Source organism: Vespa mandarinia, chromosome 12, assembly GCF_050613455.1.
Source record: "Vespa mandarinia isolate Hongniang chromosome 12, ASM5061345v1, whole genome shotgun sequence".
Taxonomy (NCBI): Eukaryota; Metazoa; Arthropoda; class Insecta; order Hymenoptera; family Vespidae; genus Vespa; species Vespa mandarinia.
In genome coordinates, this window is record NC_140821.1 from 5,695,962 (window position 1) to 5,718,424 (window position 22,463).

A 22,463-nucleotide genomic window follows, 5' to 3' on the forward strand; every position below is an offset into this window, starting at 1 on the left:
TAATTTGAAAAAAAAAAGCAAAAAGGAAAGGTAAAACATGCAGGAAAATTTTCCGAGTAAAAGTATACGGAAAGGAAAGTAGTGATCTTTTATTGGTTGTAGATGTGTTCAAATAGTTCGTTTAGTATGCTTAAATAATCGTATGTGCAATCCCTCTTTTTAGGTCATAGCACTGCTGAATGTATAAAAAAAAATAGTTATTTTAAGGGCACGTATAATAATCATATATTTTCGTTCTCTTAAAATAGCTATTTTTATGGCTTCCGGAAAGCTATGTCTCGCTTAGTCTACGAACCTACCTCTTGTGTTTATTGTCTGGTTTTCCATATTCTAATAAATTACAAGCTTAACTAAAAATGTTTAAAACTTGAACAATAGTGAACAATGTATTTTTTATTCAACGAATTTTCACAGTCCAACGAATTCTCACGATCAAATAGTCTACATAATAATATATGACCCTTAAGAGAAAATTTGACCAACAATAACGCCTTTCTAGCATGTTTCTACGATATGCATTTCATATATAAATGCAACATAGTTATAGCTTTTCGACTACAACAATTCAATCGAATATGAAATAGTTTGATAACTACTCTGCACCTTTTTCATTTTTATCTCAATATAAATTTATTGTTGTCATTCTCGATGTATGCATAACATAAAAAAAAAACTGACTCGTTTTTCCTCAATTACATTCGTTATAATATATATATGTTGATCTAGAAGAAACGTACAAAATAATATATACACATCAAAATCAAACATATGTCTTATCTGTAAGCTGGATATTGCTGAAATATTTAAACTATTAACCGATCCTTCCATATGTTCAAAAGCTTGCCAAACTTGATTTTTTTTATTTTTAATCGCTGCTATAGCTTTGAATGTTTATAGATTATTAATAATATCTTTATATAAAATAAGTTGAAAACAAAGTTCATTAACATTCTTGTGATTAATATAAATAGAAAGATATTCGATGTAATGTACATATCTAACAACTAACGATTTACGCTTTCTAGCAAGACTTCGAATTTTAAAGTTTTTTATTTTGATCATACTACAGAGTCTATCGGTATCCATATTCTAAAGACTTGCTACATAATTCTTCTTCAATGGAATTATTGGATATATATTTTATTTACTAAAAGCATAGTGAAATATTTAAATAATTTGATTGATACGAATTAATTGGCGTGTTAACGATTCAACTAGATCTTACAAAATGTCATATCTTTCATGTCATATTTTTCAAAATCTAAAACTTTACTTATTTACACCTCTGTATCATTGCGGTCACTCACCGATGTATATTATGTGTAAGTATATATGATGTATGCATGCAATATTTGTCTATGAGTTACCTCATAAATATTCGCGTGTGTGTGTAATTTGCGAATGTATGATGAATGCATATGCAGGTGCATTTGCGAAAAAAATGAATCCAATATATAAAAATAGTGAAAAATGTAGAGATACAAAGTATAGATCAATATCTTTCCAATTTCCAACGTTAATAAAATTTTTGAAAAGATTTTGCATAAAAGATTAAGAGATTTTTTAAATAAAAATAATATTAAGCTCGTCGTTCAGCTGTTAACATTTATTCCTTATAAACTACTCAATATTTTTTAAAACCTATTTTTTCGAGAATGGCTGAAAGTTACTACCGCGACAAATTAAAGTCGGAATACAGACCTTCACGTGCTATAAATATAAAAATATTACAAAAATCCGGTTCACTTAACTTTTGATTGGAAGATCGGAAATTGTTAATATTAATGTAAATTACATTGTTAATTAAATATTAATAAACAAATGTGTATTATTTTCTTATATTCAAAAAACGAAGAAAACTTTTCGATAGATCTAATAAGTTACTGAAAATCGTGGAAGATAACGAGTGCATACGTGCAGTATTATTTAAAACGTATGGAACACGTGTTATAACTTTACATTTATATCGGTATTCCTATAAGTAATAAGGCAAATTCTATCGAATTTTAAATACGTCAATTAGAATGTCATTAATACAAAGCCTCGCATCGAATTCGTGATACACCAATTGCCCAGGCATAGTCGATCGATAACATGTCCAAGTTCGAAATATTTCATTATCCTGGGGATCCGTTAGAAAATAGCCAATTAACAAGACAATTACAGACTCTACGCAAATTCGCCAACTCCTAATTCATTTGCGGTGTTACCGAACCGTTACTCGAAGACTCATTAAAAGTAACATTCCCTCTGAATAAGCATCTATTGTGACAAAAGACAACATAAAATAAAGTGAGTGAAATAAACATCTATCGTTCTATTAATTGATTTCGTAAAAAAAAAAAGATAAAATAAAATAAAAGAAAAGAAAAGAAAAACATTACGTAATTAAACGAATATTATCTAACGATGTGCTTACAAAAGGAATGGTATCGCAAAAATCATTGGATCATTCTTATTCTCTTTCTGTGCTCCATGTACTTAGCACGTGGGTCAAGGGTGAAAAATATCACCCATGGAGTATCGAGGCACATTCGATCCATCGGATTTCCCGAGGGTAGCGGCATGGGGGTATAGTAAATCAATCATTCATTTTCCATCGACTAATGCGCCTCAACTTGGAGAACATCTCGTTTGCTTCAAATTGATGTCTCCGTGTGTGATTTTCTATCGGATGCATGGTCTCTTGCTTATATAAAATATTTAATCTATTAAAATATCAATAAAACTAAGAATAAGACAAAATTAAACCAAAGAAAAATGAAAAAAGGCATTTCATTGTATGAGCATCGTTTAATTTGTACAGTATGATTATATTAATTACATCGGAAAAACATTAAAAGATAAATCATTTCGGATTCAATTGTGCTATTTGTATATCCTAGTAAAATTGTATTTTTATAAATTTCCTGTTTTTCATTTTTTTATCTTTCACGTAATTCGTTTTTTCGAAAGATATTCTACATAAAAAACTTAAACGATGCTACTATAAATGCATATACAATTGATCGATCTTGTTTTCAGATGTTTTTTGCTCTTGGCGTACCGATTGACATCCCCGACAAGTCCATACTATTCTCCTTTTATTTCGAGGCAAATTATGGTCTACCAAGCGATTGGAATTCGAGCTATTACACCGAAGTAGAACATTTTAAAAGACGAGGTCTCAATAGACGATTGATCTACGATGTAATCACAAAGAAACTAGAAAGGTAATATTATCCTATTCCTATATCCTATTGTTGTCATGATTTTAATACCCGAAATTAATGTAAATATACAAATATATATACAAATATTGAATAGAAATCGATATAATCATTTTTCATAATTACTTAATTTCTATAAAACTATAATTTCCACGATTACAGATCTTACGGTTATTGAGATAATTATATTTGAAGCAATTTACGTATACTTTATTAAACTTTTAAAGATTTATTTATGTTTCTCTCTCTGATAGTAGCGGCTATTCCGGAAAAAATTGTTTGTTAAAAACAATTTGTGAGATTGGTAAATACTCGTTGAAAGGAAACGGACTTCTCGGAGATATCGTCCGGATTTTATTTGCGTGAGTTACCTTAAAACTGTAAATTAACTTTCTAATTTGTTTTCAATCCGTTTCTATATCTTTATTTAACATAAATCGTTTAATCGCATCGTTGCATCTTTTCAAAGACCTTCCAGTTCACAAGAGGAAAATCTTCCGGACGAGATAATTAAAGCAGAATTCGAGGAAAATTGCAATCGACGTTATAAGGACTGCGAGAAGAGCCTGTTGGATATTATAAGCTCTTTTGTACATGACGTGGGATAACAAGAAATTTTAATTAAATTATTTACCTATTAAACAAACAATTTACCATCTAAAAATTTCAATATCCTTCTTTTCTTCTCTATTTCCTACAACTTCAACTCCTTTATTATAATATTATATGCGAGAACATATTAATATAAGAAATAAAACGAATGTTATCTTCGTAATATCATAATCATTTGTGAAATAATCAATTGTGAAAAAATTTATATAAACCGCGAAGATGGCAATTTTTAAACTAAACTATATCCTAATAAAGGAAAAATCTCTTTCTCTCTCTCTCTCTCTCTCTCTCTCTCTCTCTCTCTCTCTCTCTCTCTCTCTCTCTCTCTCTCTCTCTCTCTCTCTCTCTCTCTTTCTCTCAATTGCATTGATATTGTTAATACGATAAAGATTTGAAATAACAAAATATACACGTCGCAGAACAATTCGTAATATAAATGCCACGTTCTTCTAATTCTAACTTTTATTACATACTGTCGAAGATATTGTTCTATCCACTTGACCCAATGTTCGCATACTGTGGGTTGCGCTTGAAGAAGTGGGTAACATTCTCGTAGACCAAAAAGGTAATCACAGTTGCTGGGGTCACTCTCATAAGGTTGACACTAAGACCCTTGTAAAATCCACGCCAACCTTCACACCTGTAACGAACCACCAGCAATATGATTTTTTGATAATCACCACTACAATAATTTTTCAATGATGTTTATTATCTCGTTTTTTTTTTTTTTTTTTTTTTTTTTTTTTTTTGTTACAGAATCTAAACCCGCGTACGATTCTTGACATTCAGAATCAGTTCGAATATAATAAACGAGAAATTCGTTGTCATTAATACAAAATTATGTTACATTCGTTCTTATATTTCTAATATCTTGTCAATAAAACATTAAAATCATTATATGAATTTTACAAATGAGACAATCAAAAATCGTACTGCTGGTGGTTTAATAAATTTACCTCATAAATCTACATATATCGGAAATAAAACTCAAATCGTTAAGTGCAAATGCCTTTTCTATCACTTTTATGCTTCTTCATTTTCTATGTGTACCCCTACGTTCAACTTTATTTAATAAAGATATACAACAAAATACGTATACGTATGTATATCGATTACGACGTAACACGTTTTCACATTTACCGAAAGAAATAGTACATCTACGAAACGGATCAGATTTTTCGAATCTATCCATCAATACTTTTGGCCTATATCTTATTTTACATTTACAATGAATGTTTCGTACAATATATATTCTCTATACTTTGAAATAATATACCAAAGGTAAAGAATATACAAATGCGTTTATTGTATCGCTTTGCTACCTTGTGAGCAATCGTATTGCATAAATAAAGCATTTTGAGATTATTGATCCAATTCTTTTTTCATCCTTCCTTCATATCACATTTCGTTAATACACAAGACATGTAACTTTACATAGTTTTTTTCATCTTCAAACATCTATTTTTTTGCTTATTGTATTCTAATGAATGTGTACAAATGTATAATTGGGACATGTGTGCATATTTTAATAAGAAAAAAAAAACGATCGTATTTACGTATAATGGCTAATTTAAAGCCAAGCAAAATGTTTGCACTGTACATAATTTTATTCAATTTTTCACAACATTAAATAAAATGAATGGATGTCTCCTCGACTTGGTGCATTTATCCTTTCAAAACTAAACTTTATTTAAACCTATGAAAACTGATATAAATAAATTCATCCTATTATGTACACAAAAGTGTGACATTGAATCATATTGCTAACTTTCATACATTTAGAGTACCAGACTCTAAGACACAAACATATTGTTTTTCTAACTTCTTGCTTCTATATTATCAAAGTCTGTTGTTCTTTATTTAACGATAACTCGTTTCCAAAACTAACGCGTATTAAAATATGTGCATTTATTCGTAATCTCAAAATAACATGAACATAAAAGATTTTAGTAAATTCCTAATTTATAACAATATATATAACAATAAATTAAAGCAACAATTTGTGCGTAATATTATACAAATATGATTAAAAGAAAATTAAATAAACAAATTTTTAATTAGATAAGCAGAAACTATTTGAGTAAAGAAAAGTTATGCATGCTCTTTTAATACCTTGTTACTACTTAATTATTATTATCGTATTTTTAATAAACAACGTAACAAGTCGCGAATTAGAATTTAACGTGAAAATGTCTCTGTATAGATAATTTATAATTAAAACTAAATTTAAATATTACGAAACAAAGTTTGTGTAATCTTTTGCTAACTATTCCGTGCTATTGACAGATTAAATAATTAATATTTTGTTCATAGTCATTTCTTCTTACGATTATCATTCACATTATTTTTCATACGCTTCTATGGCTCGTTCTTATTTTTTCAAATATTAATAGATAATGGTTATTGTTATTATCATAATCGAACTATCATTTACTAATCCCTTTGTAATTAAAGCATTTCCAACTAAAACCAGTTTAGTTGAAAGTAAAAGCATATTATAATTTTTTTTCTTTTTTCTATGTTTTTTTTTAATAAACTGGTAATTGTAATAAGTAAAGTAAGTGGGCTCTCTCTCTCTCTCTCTCTCTCTCTCTCTCTCTCTCTCTCTCTCTCTCGCTCTTTCTTTCTCTCTCTCTCCCTCCCTCTCTCACCATATCTCATTCATATAAAATAAAAGTGCACCGCTTAAATCTTCTTCCAAACCAATTATAAACTACAATATGTAACAGAATTTAGATTTAAGCGTCATTTTGGTTAAAGTACATCGTTAAATATGAGTGGAGATTGTCAGAGTTTAACATTAATAAGTTTAAGATATACTTTTTTTTGGAAATATTAGAACCAAAAGTAAAATGACTAAATATTTAATTTAAATAATAACAGTCTCTCAAAGTCGCAGATAAAATAATAAATGAATAAATAAAAACCTATATTAGTCTATTGTATCTATGTTTCGTAGCATATGCCATCACAACTTTCACAAACTCTCGTGTCTCTAATTATAACCTAAAATTACCTAACAGCATGCACGAGTATTATGAAATAGTAATAGCACATACCATCTACAATTGATAATATCATCTTCTTAATGAAAAATAAGTCAGGATGATAATATCAAAGTTTGAGAGTAAAATCTCGATTTTCTTTATCCACACAACATTAGCAGATTTCTCACAGTGTTTAAGAATAATCTTAAATAATGAGATAAGAAATTTTTTAATTATTTTATGTGCTCACGGCCAAACGACACATTGTGATGCGAGATTGTGTTATTAATTCATCTTTTAAAATCGAAAACAATCAGAGTGTGTCGTAAAACATAATTGTTTTTGTCATGAATGAAGTAGCTAATCATTTTATATCTCCAATTACTAAAAACATTTTATATCATCATTTCACTCGATACTTTTTTTTATCTCCCTCTGTGTGACCAGAGAATAAAACATATTTGACTTCTTTTATAGTCACACTTCTTTCAACAACCTACATTTATATACATTCATATTAGGAATCGATAATTACTGTTAATACCATTGATGTTTTATATAATTGTTAAAATCTAATGCGCTATGGCAGAAGCATCCACATAATGAAGTGCACTGTTTGTGTGAAAACTTATTAAAAGATGTTTATACGATAATACTGATCCTCTTTTAAGTAATTATTAAGAAATGTTATTATTTATAAAAAAAAAAAAAGGAGAAAAAAGAAAATAAAACAATGACAAACAAATGACAAAAATCTATCTTTTCAATGAGAAACCTATCGAATCAATGAGAAAGGTGATCGAATTAATCATTCAGAAATGTTACTCTTTCTATCACTCGTAATCAAGAAAAATACATGTCAGTAGATCCTTCCGCCATTTAAGCAATAGAGTTAGACATCTACAGAGGACATTTATATCAATAAGATATTTCCAAGGAAAATTATTCTGAAAGTTTTTCGTAAGCGAAAAAAATTACGCAGATATTTGGTGTAACATGTATAAGATAAGGCGATAAGCCTTTATAAAAACCCCTGAATCCTTCTGACCTCCATGTCACCTGGACGCAGTGCCACGTTCCTCTGTAGTCAAGATGATGATCTTGCAAACGCGCCCTTAATACCTGATAAGGATATGTTACAGCAGCTGCAATTACCTTAGAAACGGCAGCAAAAAGGATATATTCGAACATGTTCTGAAAATAAAAATTTATTTTCATAAGTTTATTCGTATTTTATATCAAGATTTATAATATAGTGCCAAATATATATATATATATATATATATATATATATATATATATATACTAAGTATATATATATATTATAGGTTATAAGTTAGTATATATATATATATATATATATATATATATATTATAAGTTAGTATATATATATATATATATATACTAACTCGGCAAGAAATATTCTATTAGCAAAATCTGCAGAGTACTCTTAATTATTCGTTTATCAAATAACATTATGTTTAAAAACTTACCAGTTTTGTGTCGATAGGTACGTTTTGGTATATATTATATTTATTTTTCATTTCTTCATATGTCATAAATTGTATGGCACCATGTGATACACCAAACATTCCAGGAACTAAACCCTGTAACCAACAATTAAACAATGACATTCTTTTGGTTTATCAAAAACATAAACAATTATAATTAGATATGATTATTGAGATATTTTCTATTTGATTATGCAAATAAGTCATATTACAACTATCTTAGAAACTATCTTATTGCTTCTACTTATTTATATAATAAAGAAAAAACAAGAAAAAATATACCTTATATAAACCCCTAATTCCTTCGGTTCTATAGATCTTTAACAGGGCATCTGTCACTCCTGTGTATCTCTTTGATTCTGCAAGATTTTTATCTTCAACATATTGTAAACATAATCGTGTTTTCACTACCCATATTGGATTAGTCATCAACAAAGTTAATATTCCTGCATCTGCAGCAGCTAGCATATGCATTGATGGACCTAATGGTTTCTTCGCATTTCCTCCTTGAATCCATGTCTTTATGTTATTGTAACTGTGAAGAAAAAGTAAAGGCAAATTAATTTATTATTATTATTATTATTATTATTATTATTATTATTATTATTATTATTATTATTATTATTATATTGAATGGATTAATACAATGATAATTGTGATATAAAAAAACGGATATGTATTCAAAATCATTTATATATTATCATGTTAAATATATATAATGCGATCATATTCTCCTGAGATAGTAGAGGGATTAAAAAGTGTAAAATAAAAAAGAGATTATATTATTAGAATGAGAGACGATTCCTTACAAAAAGAAATATAATCCCCAAGAGCAGCCTGATCCCAAGACGTTCGGTGTCACTCCTCTGTAGAATCCACGTATTCCTTCACTTTTCATAATCTGCTTGAAGGCAGATACTATACCAGTGTATTGTGGTATTGAGCTACGTCCATCGTTAACTAAAAAAAAAATTTTTTTTGATAAAAATTAGAAAAGATTGAGGAAAAATTTGTCAAATTTAAATAACAAATGTTTTCCTTTCGCGACAAATAATTGTTTTCATTCTACTTAAATAAGCAAAATTATCTTCTATCTTTCATTTCCTTCTTACCATCAAACGATAATACATCATTTTAACTAAGTAATAAACGACTAACCTTCGTCTGTTTCCTCAATCAATCAACCGAAACAATGAAAGATAGCTTTGAAATTGTAATACTCTGCTATAGTTGAAAAAAATATTTATAAATCGATTTTTCATTATCACGTGTCATCGAGGTTTATCGTAAAACACAGAATCGTATTACAACATCGGCTTTAATGTTATGATAAAGGCTCGAAGTTCTTTCGTTTAAACAATAACCTATTTATAAGTATCACAACGGTCGATATGCAAACGTCGATAAGTTAATCACATGTTATCAACTTTCTTTTTCTCATTGTAATCTTCAAAATTCGAACGGCTACGATATTATCACGAATGTTATCAATAACCGATAAACCTAGAAAATGAGTCAATAATACTTTTAATCTTTTGTTCTCTAATAAAATTTTGATGAAAAATATTCGCTTCCATATATTCTACTTTTTCTTCTAGCATTTTTTTTTTTTTTTTCAAATAATTATTCAACGAAACTGTATATGATAATTTTCATAATTAAGGATTAAAAAATAGCAATGAAATATGATTCGAGAGAAATGAATAAAATCCGAAAAATTGATCTTGCAATACGATTTGCAAATCCTATTGTCGGACGATTATTTACTTTCGCTATTACGCGTGCTAGAGAACGGCATACTACCCTACGGGTCATTAATTTTCACGTGCTTCTGACGTAATAAGTGGAATTTCTTGCATTTTGATTATCAGCCAACGAATTTCACGACAAAAATATACGCATCCGTACAAAAACAGAAATAAGTGACATTGACATGAAAAAAAATAACGAAAAATAAGAGATAGAAAATATTTTAATAAAACTGCGTCACATTAACGTAGGCATGATATTGTTAGTTAGATCACATGTTCATTGAGCAAGCGAAAGCTCTGACAAAATTTACGTCATTCTTCGGCATAGCATCACAAAAAATAGAATATTTATACATATACACTCGTTTTTCTATTTAAATGAATCTACCAGTTTGAACAAAATAATATTAAAAAAAAAATAATAATAAATAGAAATCAATATACATAAATTCTATAAATAGTTATTTGTATATATATTTTTAAGAAGCATGGAGAAGTAAATATTTTATCGCTTGTAGATAAGCAAAAAATATCAAAATAATTAGTAAAATTAAATAAGAATTTTACGACTAATTGATTTATAATAAATTTAAAACGAATATTATAGAAAAATATATTTCCTGACTGTATAAATAAAGAAATGTGCGTGTGTGTGTTGTATATATATATATATATTTTATTTGATTGAATATATATATATATATATATATATATATAAGATTTTACATATTAATGCTCACCTGCCAATCTAATTTTGATTAGATCCAATGGATGAAGGGTGAGTGTCGAAACAACGCCACCGGATATACCGGCGACGAAATACTCATACTTGAAACGACTAAGAGCTGGTAGGATATGATTCGTTCCTGTCGTATTACTCGTTTTTATCGTCGACATGGTCGCGTCAACGTTATGACATTCACTATTCGCTATCGATTCTTCAACTTCAATTGCAATGGCATCCTCACCGGTACTACTAGCGATGTACGTCTCCAATCTTCGGCATATCTCTTGGTCCGCGACAGGCACTGTTCTCGAGTTGACGATGCCTAAAAATAAAAAAGAATTTCCCCGCGTGTTGTTGTCCCGTTTATCTTCTCTTTCTTCTTCCACGATTTTAACTTTATTCTCCTTCTTTCTCAAATACACTATTTCCTGTCTTCTTTCCTTTCTCTCTTTTTGCTCTTTTCTTCCAATTTTATTCTCTTACGTAGTTACGTAACATAGCACATAACACACTCGTCGAATTCCGCCATACTGAAAAGACAAGAGGAATATGTTCGATTCGAAGCTCATGCGCGTACCAACGCTCGACGATCGCGAACGTTGCCGACTTCGAACGAAGATAACCGAACGCAGCTACCTCTGCGATGTTAGCGTCATCAGGATGAAATCGTTACTTCTATAAACTACCCAAAGTTATGAAATGATACAGTCAATAAAGAAAATTTCTTTTTTCACGTTTCTCACTTCTTTACGTTCTTTTTTTATCACATTTGGGTTATGCTTCTCGATTTAATTTTTTTCATATCAATAATTCCTATCATAATGTCTATGATTAAATAAATATTTGCAATATTTTTAGACGAATCAATACTCTGATATTAGCTTATTATTTTTAGAAAAAAAGTAAAGAATAAAAGTAGAATGAATTTTCAATTGTAATATATTTACATATATAAATTGAGCTTAAAATTAAATCTTATGTATATTTATCCATCGAATTAAGCAGTTTATTAGAATTAATATAGACTACATATACTTTCCGTAACAGTAAGGTTACAATCAATCACGTTGTTCGATTCGTTCATTGGTACAAGTAGCTATAGTGGTTGAAAAATTAACATGTTGAATTTGTACTAATACGGTTCTTACGAATAACCAATCAGATTGCAAAGTTGTCTAAGGTTCAGTTTAGCACGATAAACGAAACATTCATACAATTTTAAATGTATAAATTTGTACTTACTCATCCAAAGATAATATAATGCAAAATCCACAATTGATAAATTTACTCTTCAAATTTACAAAATATTTTTTGAATATTTAGAATAATTCACTTCTATAACATAACTACAGCGAATAAAGTCAAACTCGTCGTTATAATGTTGTAATGTAGCTAAAAAAGTAATTTCCTAAGAAATAATTTATCTGAGTGAGATCAGTTGATCTTCTCACGCCATTTTCTACTTTCATAAGAACGGTTCTAAAAATTCTAGGGAATAAAATAGAGGATAAATTAAGGAATACATTTTTACTCAAATTAAAAATTTTAATTTGTTAGTGAAGAATGTTTCTCTCTAATGAATAAAATTTTTTTCTTAAATTTTTAATGATTGTCGTTTGGTGTCCGTATTCAATATCCGAAATTTTTTAGGAATTTTTTATCCGTAATTCAAATACTATCTAAATGTAACCCTGACGCCTATGCTATTTTACTATTATCAATTTCAAGTATGTTGTATAACCTATAAAATTATTAACATTTATATTTATTATAAATAATATTGATAATTCTATATTGTATTGATATATATATATTTTTCTTAAATGGAATTTATTAACAAACAAATTAGATTTCTCTTCAATCGAAGAAATTTACTGAACAAGCAAATAATAAATAAAATACAGAGGATAAGTACACAATTAAAATCAAATGAAATAAAAGAAACTTTACTTCCATTGTTGGATGCAAACTATCCATCACAGGATTTATGTTTTAATATACGTAATGATATAATTAATAAACATTCTGTGCCTGAACATACTGTAGATATACAAATCTTTGAAATATTTATGATAGAGAAAAAATTTGAAACTGCTAAAGTTTACTTCAAATATTTAAAAAGCAAAAATTATCCTCTTAGTAATTTTGTTCTGATAAAATATCTGCAACTACTCAGTGCAGACCAAAAGCCGCTATCGAATTTTGAAGAGGAAGAAGTTTTACATATATGTGATGTAATAAAAAAGAAATATGAATGTATACCTTCCTCGATTTTATTCATTTGTGTTCATGTTTTATGTTTGACTAGTAAATGGGAAACAGTATTTGATTTAATTAAATTTAGTAGCGAAAATATAAATTCCAAAACAATGTCATACATAGCAGTAGCAGCATTTCGAAATGGAAAACCAAACATTGGATTTGAATTTATAAGTGAAATAGAGTCTAATACGCAAGATATGTTTGGACGTCAATATATATATGATCAATATTTGAATCATTATATAGAACATAAAGATAAATTGAATAATGCAATTGAAAAAATGTTTCATTTTTGGAGAAAACATGATATAATACCAAAACAGTCTATTGTTAATAATTTTGTAGATACTTGTCAAAAGTCAGGATGGGAGGCACATTATACTAAAATTATATTAGAGTATGATATATTAATATTTTAATTTTAATTTTGAAGTTTATTTCTATTCTAATATATAAAATAAATCAATTTTTTATTCATTGTAGTGGGAAATGCAGTCATTGTAATAATCATTTAGCACCAATGGTTTTAGGGGATAGTTTTCACAAACTATTTAAGTCTGTGTTATCTGAAATAGTAATAGGTCATGATATTTTTCAAAAGACCACTCCAAGTGAATTTAATAAATTTAAACAATTTATTGATAAAACGAAGCCATTTGACATTGTGGTAGATAGTCTTAATATGACATATGGAATATACAGAAATTCATCGGTAAGTGTAAAAACTTTAGAATAAATATATATATATAAATTAAAATAATAATAAATAATATTTTTTTACATATTCAGTTGCAATACATGATGTCAAAATTTATTAAAGAAAATAAAAAAATTCTGGTCATTGCACGGAAACACCAATATAATTCAATTAAATGGATGTTTAACCTAAATAATGTATTAGTTTATTTCTTTCAAAATATGTAAGTTATACTTATATTACATAAGATAGCTTATGGATTTTATTGTAATATTATAAATTATATTGCAAACCAATATATTAATATGTTACAGAATATATTAATATATTATACATTACATACGAACATATTATACATTACATTGCGAACCAATATATTAATATGTTACAGAACAGATGATGATTCCTATATCTTATATGCAACTTTAGTAAGTGGAAATAAAGCGAAATTTATATCTTTAGATCTGCAGCGACAACATTATCATAAACTCAAAGATGTGGATATACAGAAAATATTTATACGGTGGCAATTTACACATCAATATACTTGGAGTCGAGTGAATTCAAAGAAACATATTTTGATCGACCCTATATCATATAATCCTTTTGCACAAGTTATAAACGGACATTGGCATATTCCTTATAAGGAGACAAATAAATTATTGCATAAGCCTGTTGATACATGGGTTTGCTTACATCGTTCAAAAAAATGATTTAATAATAAGTATATTCGTATCATTAAATTTATCAATCTTTTTTTATATGGAATTCAGATTTAGTAATATTTCATTACTAATGTGAATTAGCAATATTAGCATAATAATTTAAATGTATTTTCAAGTATCAGTGCATTAAAATATTCTATTAAAAAGTACAAAATTTGATGGTTAAATATAAAGTAAAGACTTTCTAAAAATCTTTTACATTTTAATTTAACAATTAACAGTGTTTTATTTTGATTTTTAGAAACAAAGGTTAGAATATTGTCAAATTAACTAATAATTAAAAGAATGCAAATTAATAGTTTTGTGATTGGAGAATACATTTTTACTCAAATAAATGACTTCTTCAATGAAATAATTATATAGTTAATTTGTCACAACTGAGAAAATTTTAAAATAATGTTCATTGTAAGATTATATAATAGCGCATTTATCATTGTTTTAACAATAATAATAATTATTTACGTATTTATGTACACTGCTTTTTTTATACATGTGAAACATGAGATCACGTTGAAAACTTAATCAACGATTCCGCCATTCTGGATAGAGAGTATGTGAAATATTGTAAGATGGCGTGTCGATCAGGGTAGGTATCGCGTAAGGGACAAAATAAGTACACGATACACAGTTCGTGCACATTTTTTGGTGCGCGCGTGTGTCAGAGCAACAGGTGTCGCGGTCTTTCGCCTTTCTCGGCTATTTCTTTCTGACCTTGAGGCACGCGAGTATCGTGGTTTTCAACGACGCCAACGTGAAAACGTAAAACATATGAATTTTCGTCAAGGAATGTGTATATTTGATTGATTGTCGTGTGTCATCAAGTAGTGTCATCCTATCATCGAGACATAATTGAACTTGTATAATGTACATTATATCATAGGAAAAACCGATGCTTTCTATGGTAAGTACGACATTTTTTATTTTTATCTTTTATATCTATCTTTAATCTATGTAACTTCAGGATAAATCATTATGACGATTTACGCTTATTATTTAGTCCTGCCAATTGAAATTATCTTTATTCGAAAGTTTTGAAGTATAAGGTATACGTCATGATGCGCTCATACCACGCGCCATTTTCATTTGTCACACGTGAGATTCGAAAATCGCGGGATTTTCTTGTTCAATCACGAATCTTTTTTGAACAATCCTAGTGACGTAGTCGATCGATAAAAATCTTCAAACAGTCTAATCATCTCGATTCATTTGCTATTTTCATAGGATTCTTACGTGTCGACTAAGGAACATTTGGAAATATTCGTTGAAAATTTGAAGACGGTTATTTCGTAAGCTTCCAATATGGCCGACGACGATGCTGTCATCTTAGACGAGTCCAAAACATGAGGCATGTAGAATTCGGTTAACGATTCGTCGTCGTCGTCCCGATATCGGTCTTACGTTTTAATTATTTGAGATGCTTTTTCAGAAATTTTAGAGGAAAATGAACGATTAATAATATTACAGTGCATGTGTGTGAATTGAATGAAATACAGTTCAGAAAGTGTGTACGTGCATGTATAGATATGTGTATGCGCCAAGAGTATCGATCGAACGAGGTCAAGATCTACAAGATTGATTTATCTTTGATGACATTTTCGTTCGTGCTAAAGGATATGTTTATACAGTAAGTTTATATTTCGATTTTTAATACTATGTAATCGCGTGCGTTATCGAATATTGTCCTGTGTAATAGATAGGTGGCAGCAAAGGTACCGCATGCTTTCAATATTTTATACAATATATCTTTTTCGTTCTCTTTTCTTTGTTTGTCGTTCGTTTCTTTCTTTTTTTTTCTTTCTATATCTAAGAAAAATATACAAATTATCAAAACATTTACCTGCTAAAATTAATTACTACTTGTCATTATTAAAAAAGGAGTTATATTTATCGTCATTATTAAGAAAGAAGTTATATTTGTAATCATATTTTAATTGATATTTTGATATTTAAAAGAAAAAGAAAAAAAAAGAGAAAAAAAAAGGAAAAAAAAAGAAAAAAGAAAGAGAAAGGAAGAAACAAAATCGATATAAGACAAAGTCATAGAATTATTTTGAAAATTAGGTGAAGTTATCGTCGTCGAGGTCTCGAAAGCTCACATGCGCAAAATTATTTTCGGCGAAAGTCTTGCGATCCAACCCGACGTAGAGCCAATCAGCAGATAGAGGGAGAGAGAGAGGGAGAGAGAGAGGGAGAGAGAAAGAGATAGAGATAGAGAAAGTGAGAAAGTGGGGGAGGAAGAGAGAAGAGAAGAGAAAAGAAGAGGAAGGAACGTTCGTTGCTCCGAATTCTCATATCGAAGAGATACCAATCATTCGTTTCCATTTAAACTCCCATCTTCGGCGATATACGAGACTTCTAAGAAGTGACTCAACCTCGGGAATACGTATGGGATTCTGGGAACGTGCCTTCTAGATTTTTTTAGTATTAATTATAAATTACTAAAAGGATGATGAATGTTCATCAACAATCGTAAACTTCTCAAGAAATATTTTATTAGTTCACGTAGAATTCGCTTCGTCTCTTTCTTCTTGATCAGAATCGTTCATTGAGTTCTCCTTCGGCAGCCTTTGACACGTTTTATTATTGCTTTGATCTATTTAACAGGGAAATAAAACACGCTAGGCTTAACGAGTCTCGCGAGTAAAATATGTATCACAATTGAGAAATTGACTGGAAAAAAGGATATTATTTTTTTAACAAATGATTATTTTCGTTAAATTATTTTTATATGTAAAAGTATTCTTCTATTGTATTATAAATTAGCACGAAAATCATATCGTTAGATATTTAATTTTTGAGCAGAGATAGAGACACGTGATAGTTTGAATTTAAATTTGGACATATTATCCTAAACGGGATGTATAGGTACGTACTTTATTTACCAAAAAAATTAGAAAATTTTAAAGATTAATAAATTGTTTGGAACGTTAAGAATTGTAGGCATACGAAAATAATTTATTTAGAACAAAAGAAGATTGAAGCATAAATAAAGTGGAGAAGAAAATGATTTAAAATATTAATTATTTTGTTGCTTACATTTTTGTTTCGTTTTATAGTTTTTTATTTGTTAATATAATTTTTAATACTTTTTAAAGAGTTGTTTATATTAAATAACAAAAAAGTAAATGAAGATTGTTATGTAATTTTTTTTTATTTTTCAGATTTATGGAAAAAGAGCATTTATATTTCTATTAAAAACAATATTTTTTTCCTATAATAAAGAAGAGCTGTGCTAATTTAAAAAATTAATTTATTACAATAATAAAGAAATCTATAATTTATAGTATTTTATCTTCCATAAAAGTAAAATTACTAAGATCTATGAGACACTTGTATTACAAAATGACTTTTTCAAAGAAGTTAAAGAAAAAATATATAGTTGTAGTACATACAGATAAGTGTCTATAAAAAATTTTTTTCTTCAGAGCAAGAAAAAGAGAGAAAAAGAGAGACAATAGCTATAAAGAGTTTCACGAGTGAAATCATCTACAATTAAAATCAGAGAAAGTATATAGTTATAAAATACAAAGATAAATAACTTTTTCCTTTAGCGAGTGAAATAGTACAATTTAAAAATCGAATATATATCTTAAATAAACTTCCTTGATAAAAATTTTAAAAATCAATGTAAACGAGGAACTATAACTTGTTAATCCTTCAATCCAATTTCAATTTATTTAGACACAAAAGAAAGTACATACTATATATGTAAAAACGTATCGATTGACAGCCGAATACGTTTGAGGATGGAAATTAAATTTTAATGTTTCTATGAATGTTATATCTCAAAAAATAAAAATAGTTTTATATTAGTGATATATATATACTTTGAGATTTTTTTTCTGTTTATTTATTTGTTTATTTTTGTTTTTAATCACAGATTTACAATCTACTCTATTCTTAAAGGAGGTTTCTTGAGATTATGTTTAGTTCACAGAGAGATTGCTGATAAAGTTTTAAATTGGATTAGCGAGAAAATTATTCAATCGGTCAGTTCCAATCGAGAGCACGTTCTTATTCGTGTCCGTGAACGATAGCAGATAAAGATTCTCTTTGTTGAAGAAGAAGTTCGAAGAGACGCGCGTTAAACGCTGTGACAAATGGCCACGCGCGACTCGTTCGACCTTCGACGAATTTACTTTACGTTTATTTCGCGTCGAGTTCACTTAAAGGTGAACTAGAAGGTACAAGAAACCGACAGGTAGTCGCGTGTCAGGTGTTGACGGTTCACGTTTCCTCCGAGAAACGCTTACCTTGTTAACCCATAACTGCTGACACCATCAGAGCTCCTCATCGAGTCGACCATTCCGAAACAATTTTGTTTTGCTTTTTTTTTCTTCCTTTAATCACTTTTATGATGATTACCATGATATAAGATTTTTATCAAAGAAATCGATTCTCAAATTCATGATAAGATGAATAACAGGATAGAGAAATGAGGCTTATAATCTCAAAAATCAATTTAAAATATTATTATTATTATTATTATTATTATTATTATTATTATTATTATTATTAATTATTTATTATTTTAATGACAAATAAAAAAGAACAGACTCTATTTGTTCGAAACGAGACGTGATTGCTATTTAAGTTCGTTCAAAAATGTATTATATCGTATGAAAGTTCATTTGAGAAAAAATTAAAAGAGGAGTATGCAGTAATTAACAGTAATTAAAAAAAAAAAGTAAATGAAATGGAAAGAGATCGAGGTAAATCAAGGTGCTCTTCGTTTATACGATTAGTCCACGCATTGTTTACTGCTTCAATTGAATTTTTCTCTCCCTTTTGCAGCAAGTACAATACAATACATCGAACGAACCCCGACGAAAGGGGTTGCTTTTTGAAAGAGCAATTAATATTATGAGCTAAATATCGTTGGAAAAGTGAACGGCCAACTCGTACATATACATATATAAATACAGAAATACGTACACATACATACTTATATTGTAGTATCGATTCGAGTTAGAGACGGAACCCGTTTTCCCGCGTTGGCGTTATAAAAATGTCGAACCTACGCGGATTTCACGCATTTGGTCAGTTTGACGAGGACGACGACGATTGCCTTTGGAAAGAGATACGTTAGGCAGGTTATTGTGGGCACACACTTTGCATAACTGAGAAACGTGTTATTTGTTTGATCGGACTCGGCCAATGGGATCGAACGAGGAAACGAATAGTTCTCTTTCATAAATCAGTCGACTTGCACCTATCGCCGTGTCTATTACTTTCGATATCGAAAGAAGAAGTCTTAATTAACACATTGTTGATCTGTTATGTGTACATACCTGTTTTTATATATACATTAGTTTATACAGTTATTAATGTAAAAATATTGCCCAAATTATCATTATAGTATCATCTTTAGTCCGTTTAATAATATTCGTTTAAATTTGTAATTATTTATTTACTTATCTGTGTTTTAGATATTTTTTATAAAGATTTTTATACCGTTTTAATTGAATTACGAATATACTCAGTCAATAATGTGTAATTAATGAATTATTTTATTTTGCTTTGTGTATTGACGTGATACTCGTGAATATAAAAAAAAAAATGTATCCAACATTATTTTCTTTATCTTTACTGGTTTTCTATATCGGTATCGTATTTAGAATATAAATAGAGAAGTGCGAGTTGAGTGATTGTCGAGTTTAGCTGTTGGAATTTATTCGAAGAGAGGTCTCTACCACGTTACCAGAGAGAAAATCATACGAGGATGCAGAAAATCAACACCAGTAGGCATAGACCTGGATAAGATAACTTTTATTCTGGCTATCCATGCCGTTGATACATGCTTAACCCGTTGCACGAAAGTGCTTTCCTTATCGCTAACGTTGTAACTGTGTTTCGAGATAAGCTTATACCTACGTACAAGCGTTACAAAAGTTTCATTGTTGCATGATAGTCTTTCTCGTATGATGAAAAATAATCGGCGAAGTTCGTCGTGACAATAATAATTAAATTATGATTCCGCACGAAAATGTGAACAATATATTCTATTATAACAATACATTACATTCTATGTAAATAATACATTCTAATGACGTAAAGTAATGTAAATATATATATATATATATATATATATATATATAATAGTAATATATTTATATATATATATATATATATATATATATATATATAAATATATTACTATTCGAAATTACTTTCTTTTTTTCGCAATATGGTGTCAAGTAAAGAAAAATCGAGCGACATTACCGAGCCAAAAACTAAATTTACCTATAATAAAACGTCGGAACGTACTCGGATAACCTCGATAATGTATTATATATACGCAGGAAAGATCGCCAATATTTCTTTCCCGAATTAACTTTTATCCGTCTTTGAGATTATCTCCCAGACATATAACTCTGAATTAAGGTCGTAAAGAAGAAAGATATGAGAATCGAAACTTTCGATTAATCCTCCGATCGATAACTCTTGAATCTTATTCCTTTTTTGTGATGTGAGGTGGGGGAATGAATTTTTTGTTTTTTTTTTGGTTTTCATAGACTTATATTTATCGAACTCTTAACGACACATTTATATTGATTTGTAACTTTAAATTCCTCAATAGAAAAAAAGAAAAAGATGAAGAGAATGCGTGGGTATTCGTAAAAATACAGAAAAAGAGAGAAAGAGAGAGAGAGAGAGAGAGAGAGAGAGAGAGAGAAAGAGAAAAAGAGAGATATTGTTTCGTTAACGAACGTGTACGAGGAAAAAACGAGTTAGAAAAGCACCGGCCGACTACTCGTGTAATGGTGGGGTATCGTAAAACGATAAAGCGCGTTAATAAAAGTAAGTGGCCGGCCGATGTATGGCCCGCGGCTTTAAGCACCATTTCGAAGGCACGAGTTCGAGCATGTGAAACGGTACACCATGGATCAGAGAAAGAGTATTGCCTATTTTTCGGGGATGAAAACGAGCTTGGACGTTGGCGAGAATAGGGGAGAGGTTTGGGGGGGGTGTAGTTTGTAAGGGAAAAACTCGTTGCTGATCTCCACCCTACGGCCAAATTTTTATCGTCCATAAATGCCACACCATAAACGCGTTGTTTGATACTCCTCTAGCGTTCAACAACCAACATCGTAACTATATCTCTTTTTAGCTAATGAACTTTTGCTTCGTTCTCACCTTTGGAGATCGTTTATGTCTTTAAAAATGTTTTGTGTTTTTATTTTCTTTTGTGGCTCTAACGTTGTCGTACAAATTCACTTTGCTGTTTTGTTTTTTTTCAATATGCGATACATACGTGCCTGCATGCGTGTATGTATGTGTGTGTGTATGTTGTGTGTATATGTGTGAAATTTATTTCGAATTAAAACAAAATTTTACTTATGTATAGTACAGGCATAGATTTGATATTGGTTAATATGATTAAGATTAATCTATTAATCGATGAGATTTTCGATCGATGAACGTATACGTATACATGTACGATTTATTTTGAATTAAAATAAAATTTTTCTTCGGTATAGTACATCCTTAAGTATATAGCATTCCCTCTGATTGCTTTTTCGTAATCCCATTGACGAAGCAAATTCCTTCATGCAAGTACGGATCAGATCACGATCTTTGAATAAGGGATCAGATTACTATCTTCTAAATGGAGAGAGGGAAGACTTGTTTTATAAAGTATGCCGTGCCTCCTTAAAGTGTTCATCTCGATTGGCCGACTCATTCAATAAGTATATTATCGATATTCATCGATGTGTAATAGAACTACGCGATAATGATTAAGAAGCTTACTTATCTGTTCGATATATGATAGCTTATCGTAGTTAAACTTGTAAGTACATTGATCTCCTTATTTTCTTCGAAAGATCGAACGACTTTCTCGCGTTAACTGAAAAAAAGGAAGGCATTTCGAATTATTTGGTATGAAAAATAAACGTTAATTTGTTAACAATTTATTATGTGCGTCAATCTTTAAATAATTTCACGTAATCACTTTATAGTTATTTCTGATAAATAATAT

General features: G+C 29.1%; 3 protein-coding genes across 5 annotated transcripts in view; 2 read left to right on the forward strand and 1 right to left on the reverse strand.

Annotated features, from left to right (window-relative positions):
* Nucleotides 1-116: 116 nt before the first annotated feature.
* On the reverse strand, nt 117-12,188 carry LOC118449598 (solute carrier family 25 member 32). The gene is made up of 7 exons (XM_035884376.2): nt 12,041-12,188; nt 10,812-11,328; nt 9,130-9,280; nt 8,603-8,855; nt 8,303-8,416; nt 7,857-8,002; nt 117-4,461 (listed from the first exon to the last, which is right to left on the reverse strand). The coding sequence occupies exons 2-7, from the start codon at nt 10,966-10,968 to the stop codon at nt 4,311-4,313; spliced, it is 972 nt and encodes a 323-aa protein (XP_035740269.1). The 5' UTR covers nt 10,969-11,328; nt 12,041-12,188; the 3' UTR covers nt 117-4,310.
* Nucleotides 12,189-12,324: 136 nt separating this feature from the next.
* mldr (mitochondrial ribonuclease P catalytic subunit) lies at nt 12,325-14,947 on the forward strand. Of its 3 annotated transcripts, XM_085660556.1 has the most exons (5): nt 12,325-12,525; nt 12,648-13,457; nt 13,544-13,772; nt 13,850-13,980; nt 14,149-14,947. In XM_085660556.1, the coding sequence occupies exons 2-5, from the start codon at nt 12,868-12,870 to the stop codon at nt 14,468-14,470; spliced, it is 1,272 nt and encodes a 423-aa protein (XP_085516682.1). In that variant the 5' UTR covers nt 12,325-12,525; nt 12,648-12,867; the 3' UTR covers nt 14,471-14,947. The 3 variants fall into 3 exon arrangements, with proteins under 3 accessions (XP_085516682.1, XP_035740268.2, XP_085516683.1); XM_035884375.2 differs by lacking the exon at nt 12,325-12,525 and having other exon boundaries at nt 12,532-13,457; XM_085660557.1 differs by lacking the exon at nt 12,325-12,525 and having other exon boundaries at nt 12,532-13,457; nt 14,220-14,388.
* Nucleotides 14,948-15,113: 166 nt separating this feature from the next.
* Nucleotides 15,114-22,463, forward strand: part of spri (Src homology 2 domain-containing protein sprint) — a 153,131-nt gene continuing 145,781 nt past the window's right edge. The window contains exons 1-3 of the mRNA XM_085660554.1: nt 15,114-15,383; nt 15,704-15,827; nt 15,909-16,106. The gene's annotated coding sequence lies outside the window, so the exon portion shown is untranslated. The remainder of the gene's footprint in view (nt 15,384-15,703; nt 15,828-15,908; nt 16,107-22,463) is intronic.

Bases quoted from the DNA above. Each gene is read 5' to 3' on its own strand.
- LOC118449598 (XM_035884376.2), bottom strand. From the start codon at position 10,968: ATGTCGACGATAAAAACGAGTAATACGACAGGAACGAATCATATCCTA. The intron at 9,281-10,811 runs GTGAGCATTAAT...TTTTTTTTTTAG, and splicing joins AATCAAAATTAGATTGGCAG to TTAACGATGGACGTAGCTCA. The intron at 4,462-7,856 runs GTCAGAAGGATT...GGTTCGTTACAG, and splicing joins TGCGTCCAGGTGACATGGAG to GTGTGAAGGTTGGCGTGGAT.
- mldr (XM_035884375.2), top strand. From the start codon at position 12,622: ATGGAATTTATTAACAAACAAATTAGATTTCTCTTCAATCGAAGAAAT. The intron at 13,773-13,849 runs GTAAGTGTAAAA...TTACATATTCAG, and splicing joins GAATATACAGAAATTCATCG to TTGCAATACATGATGTCAAA. The intron at 13,981-14,148 runs GTAAGTTATACT...AATATGTTACAG, and splicing joins GTTTATTTCTTTCAAAATAT to AACAGATGATGATTCCTATA.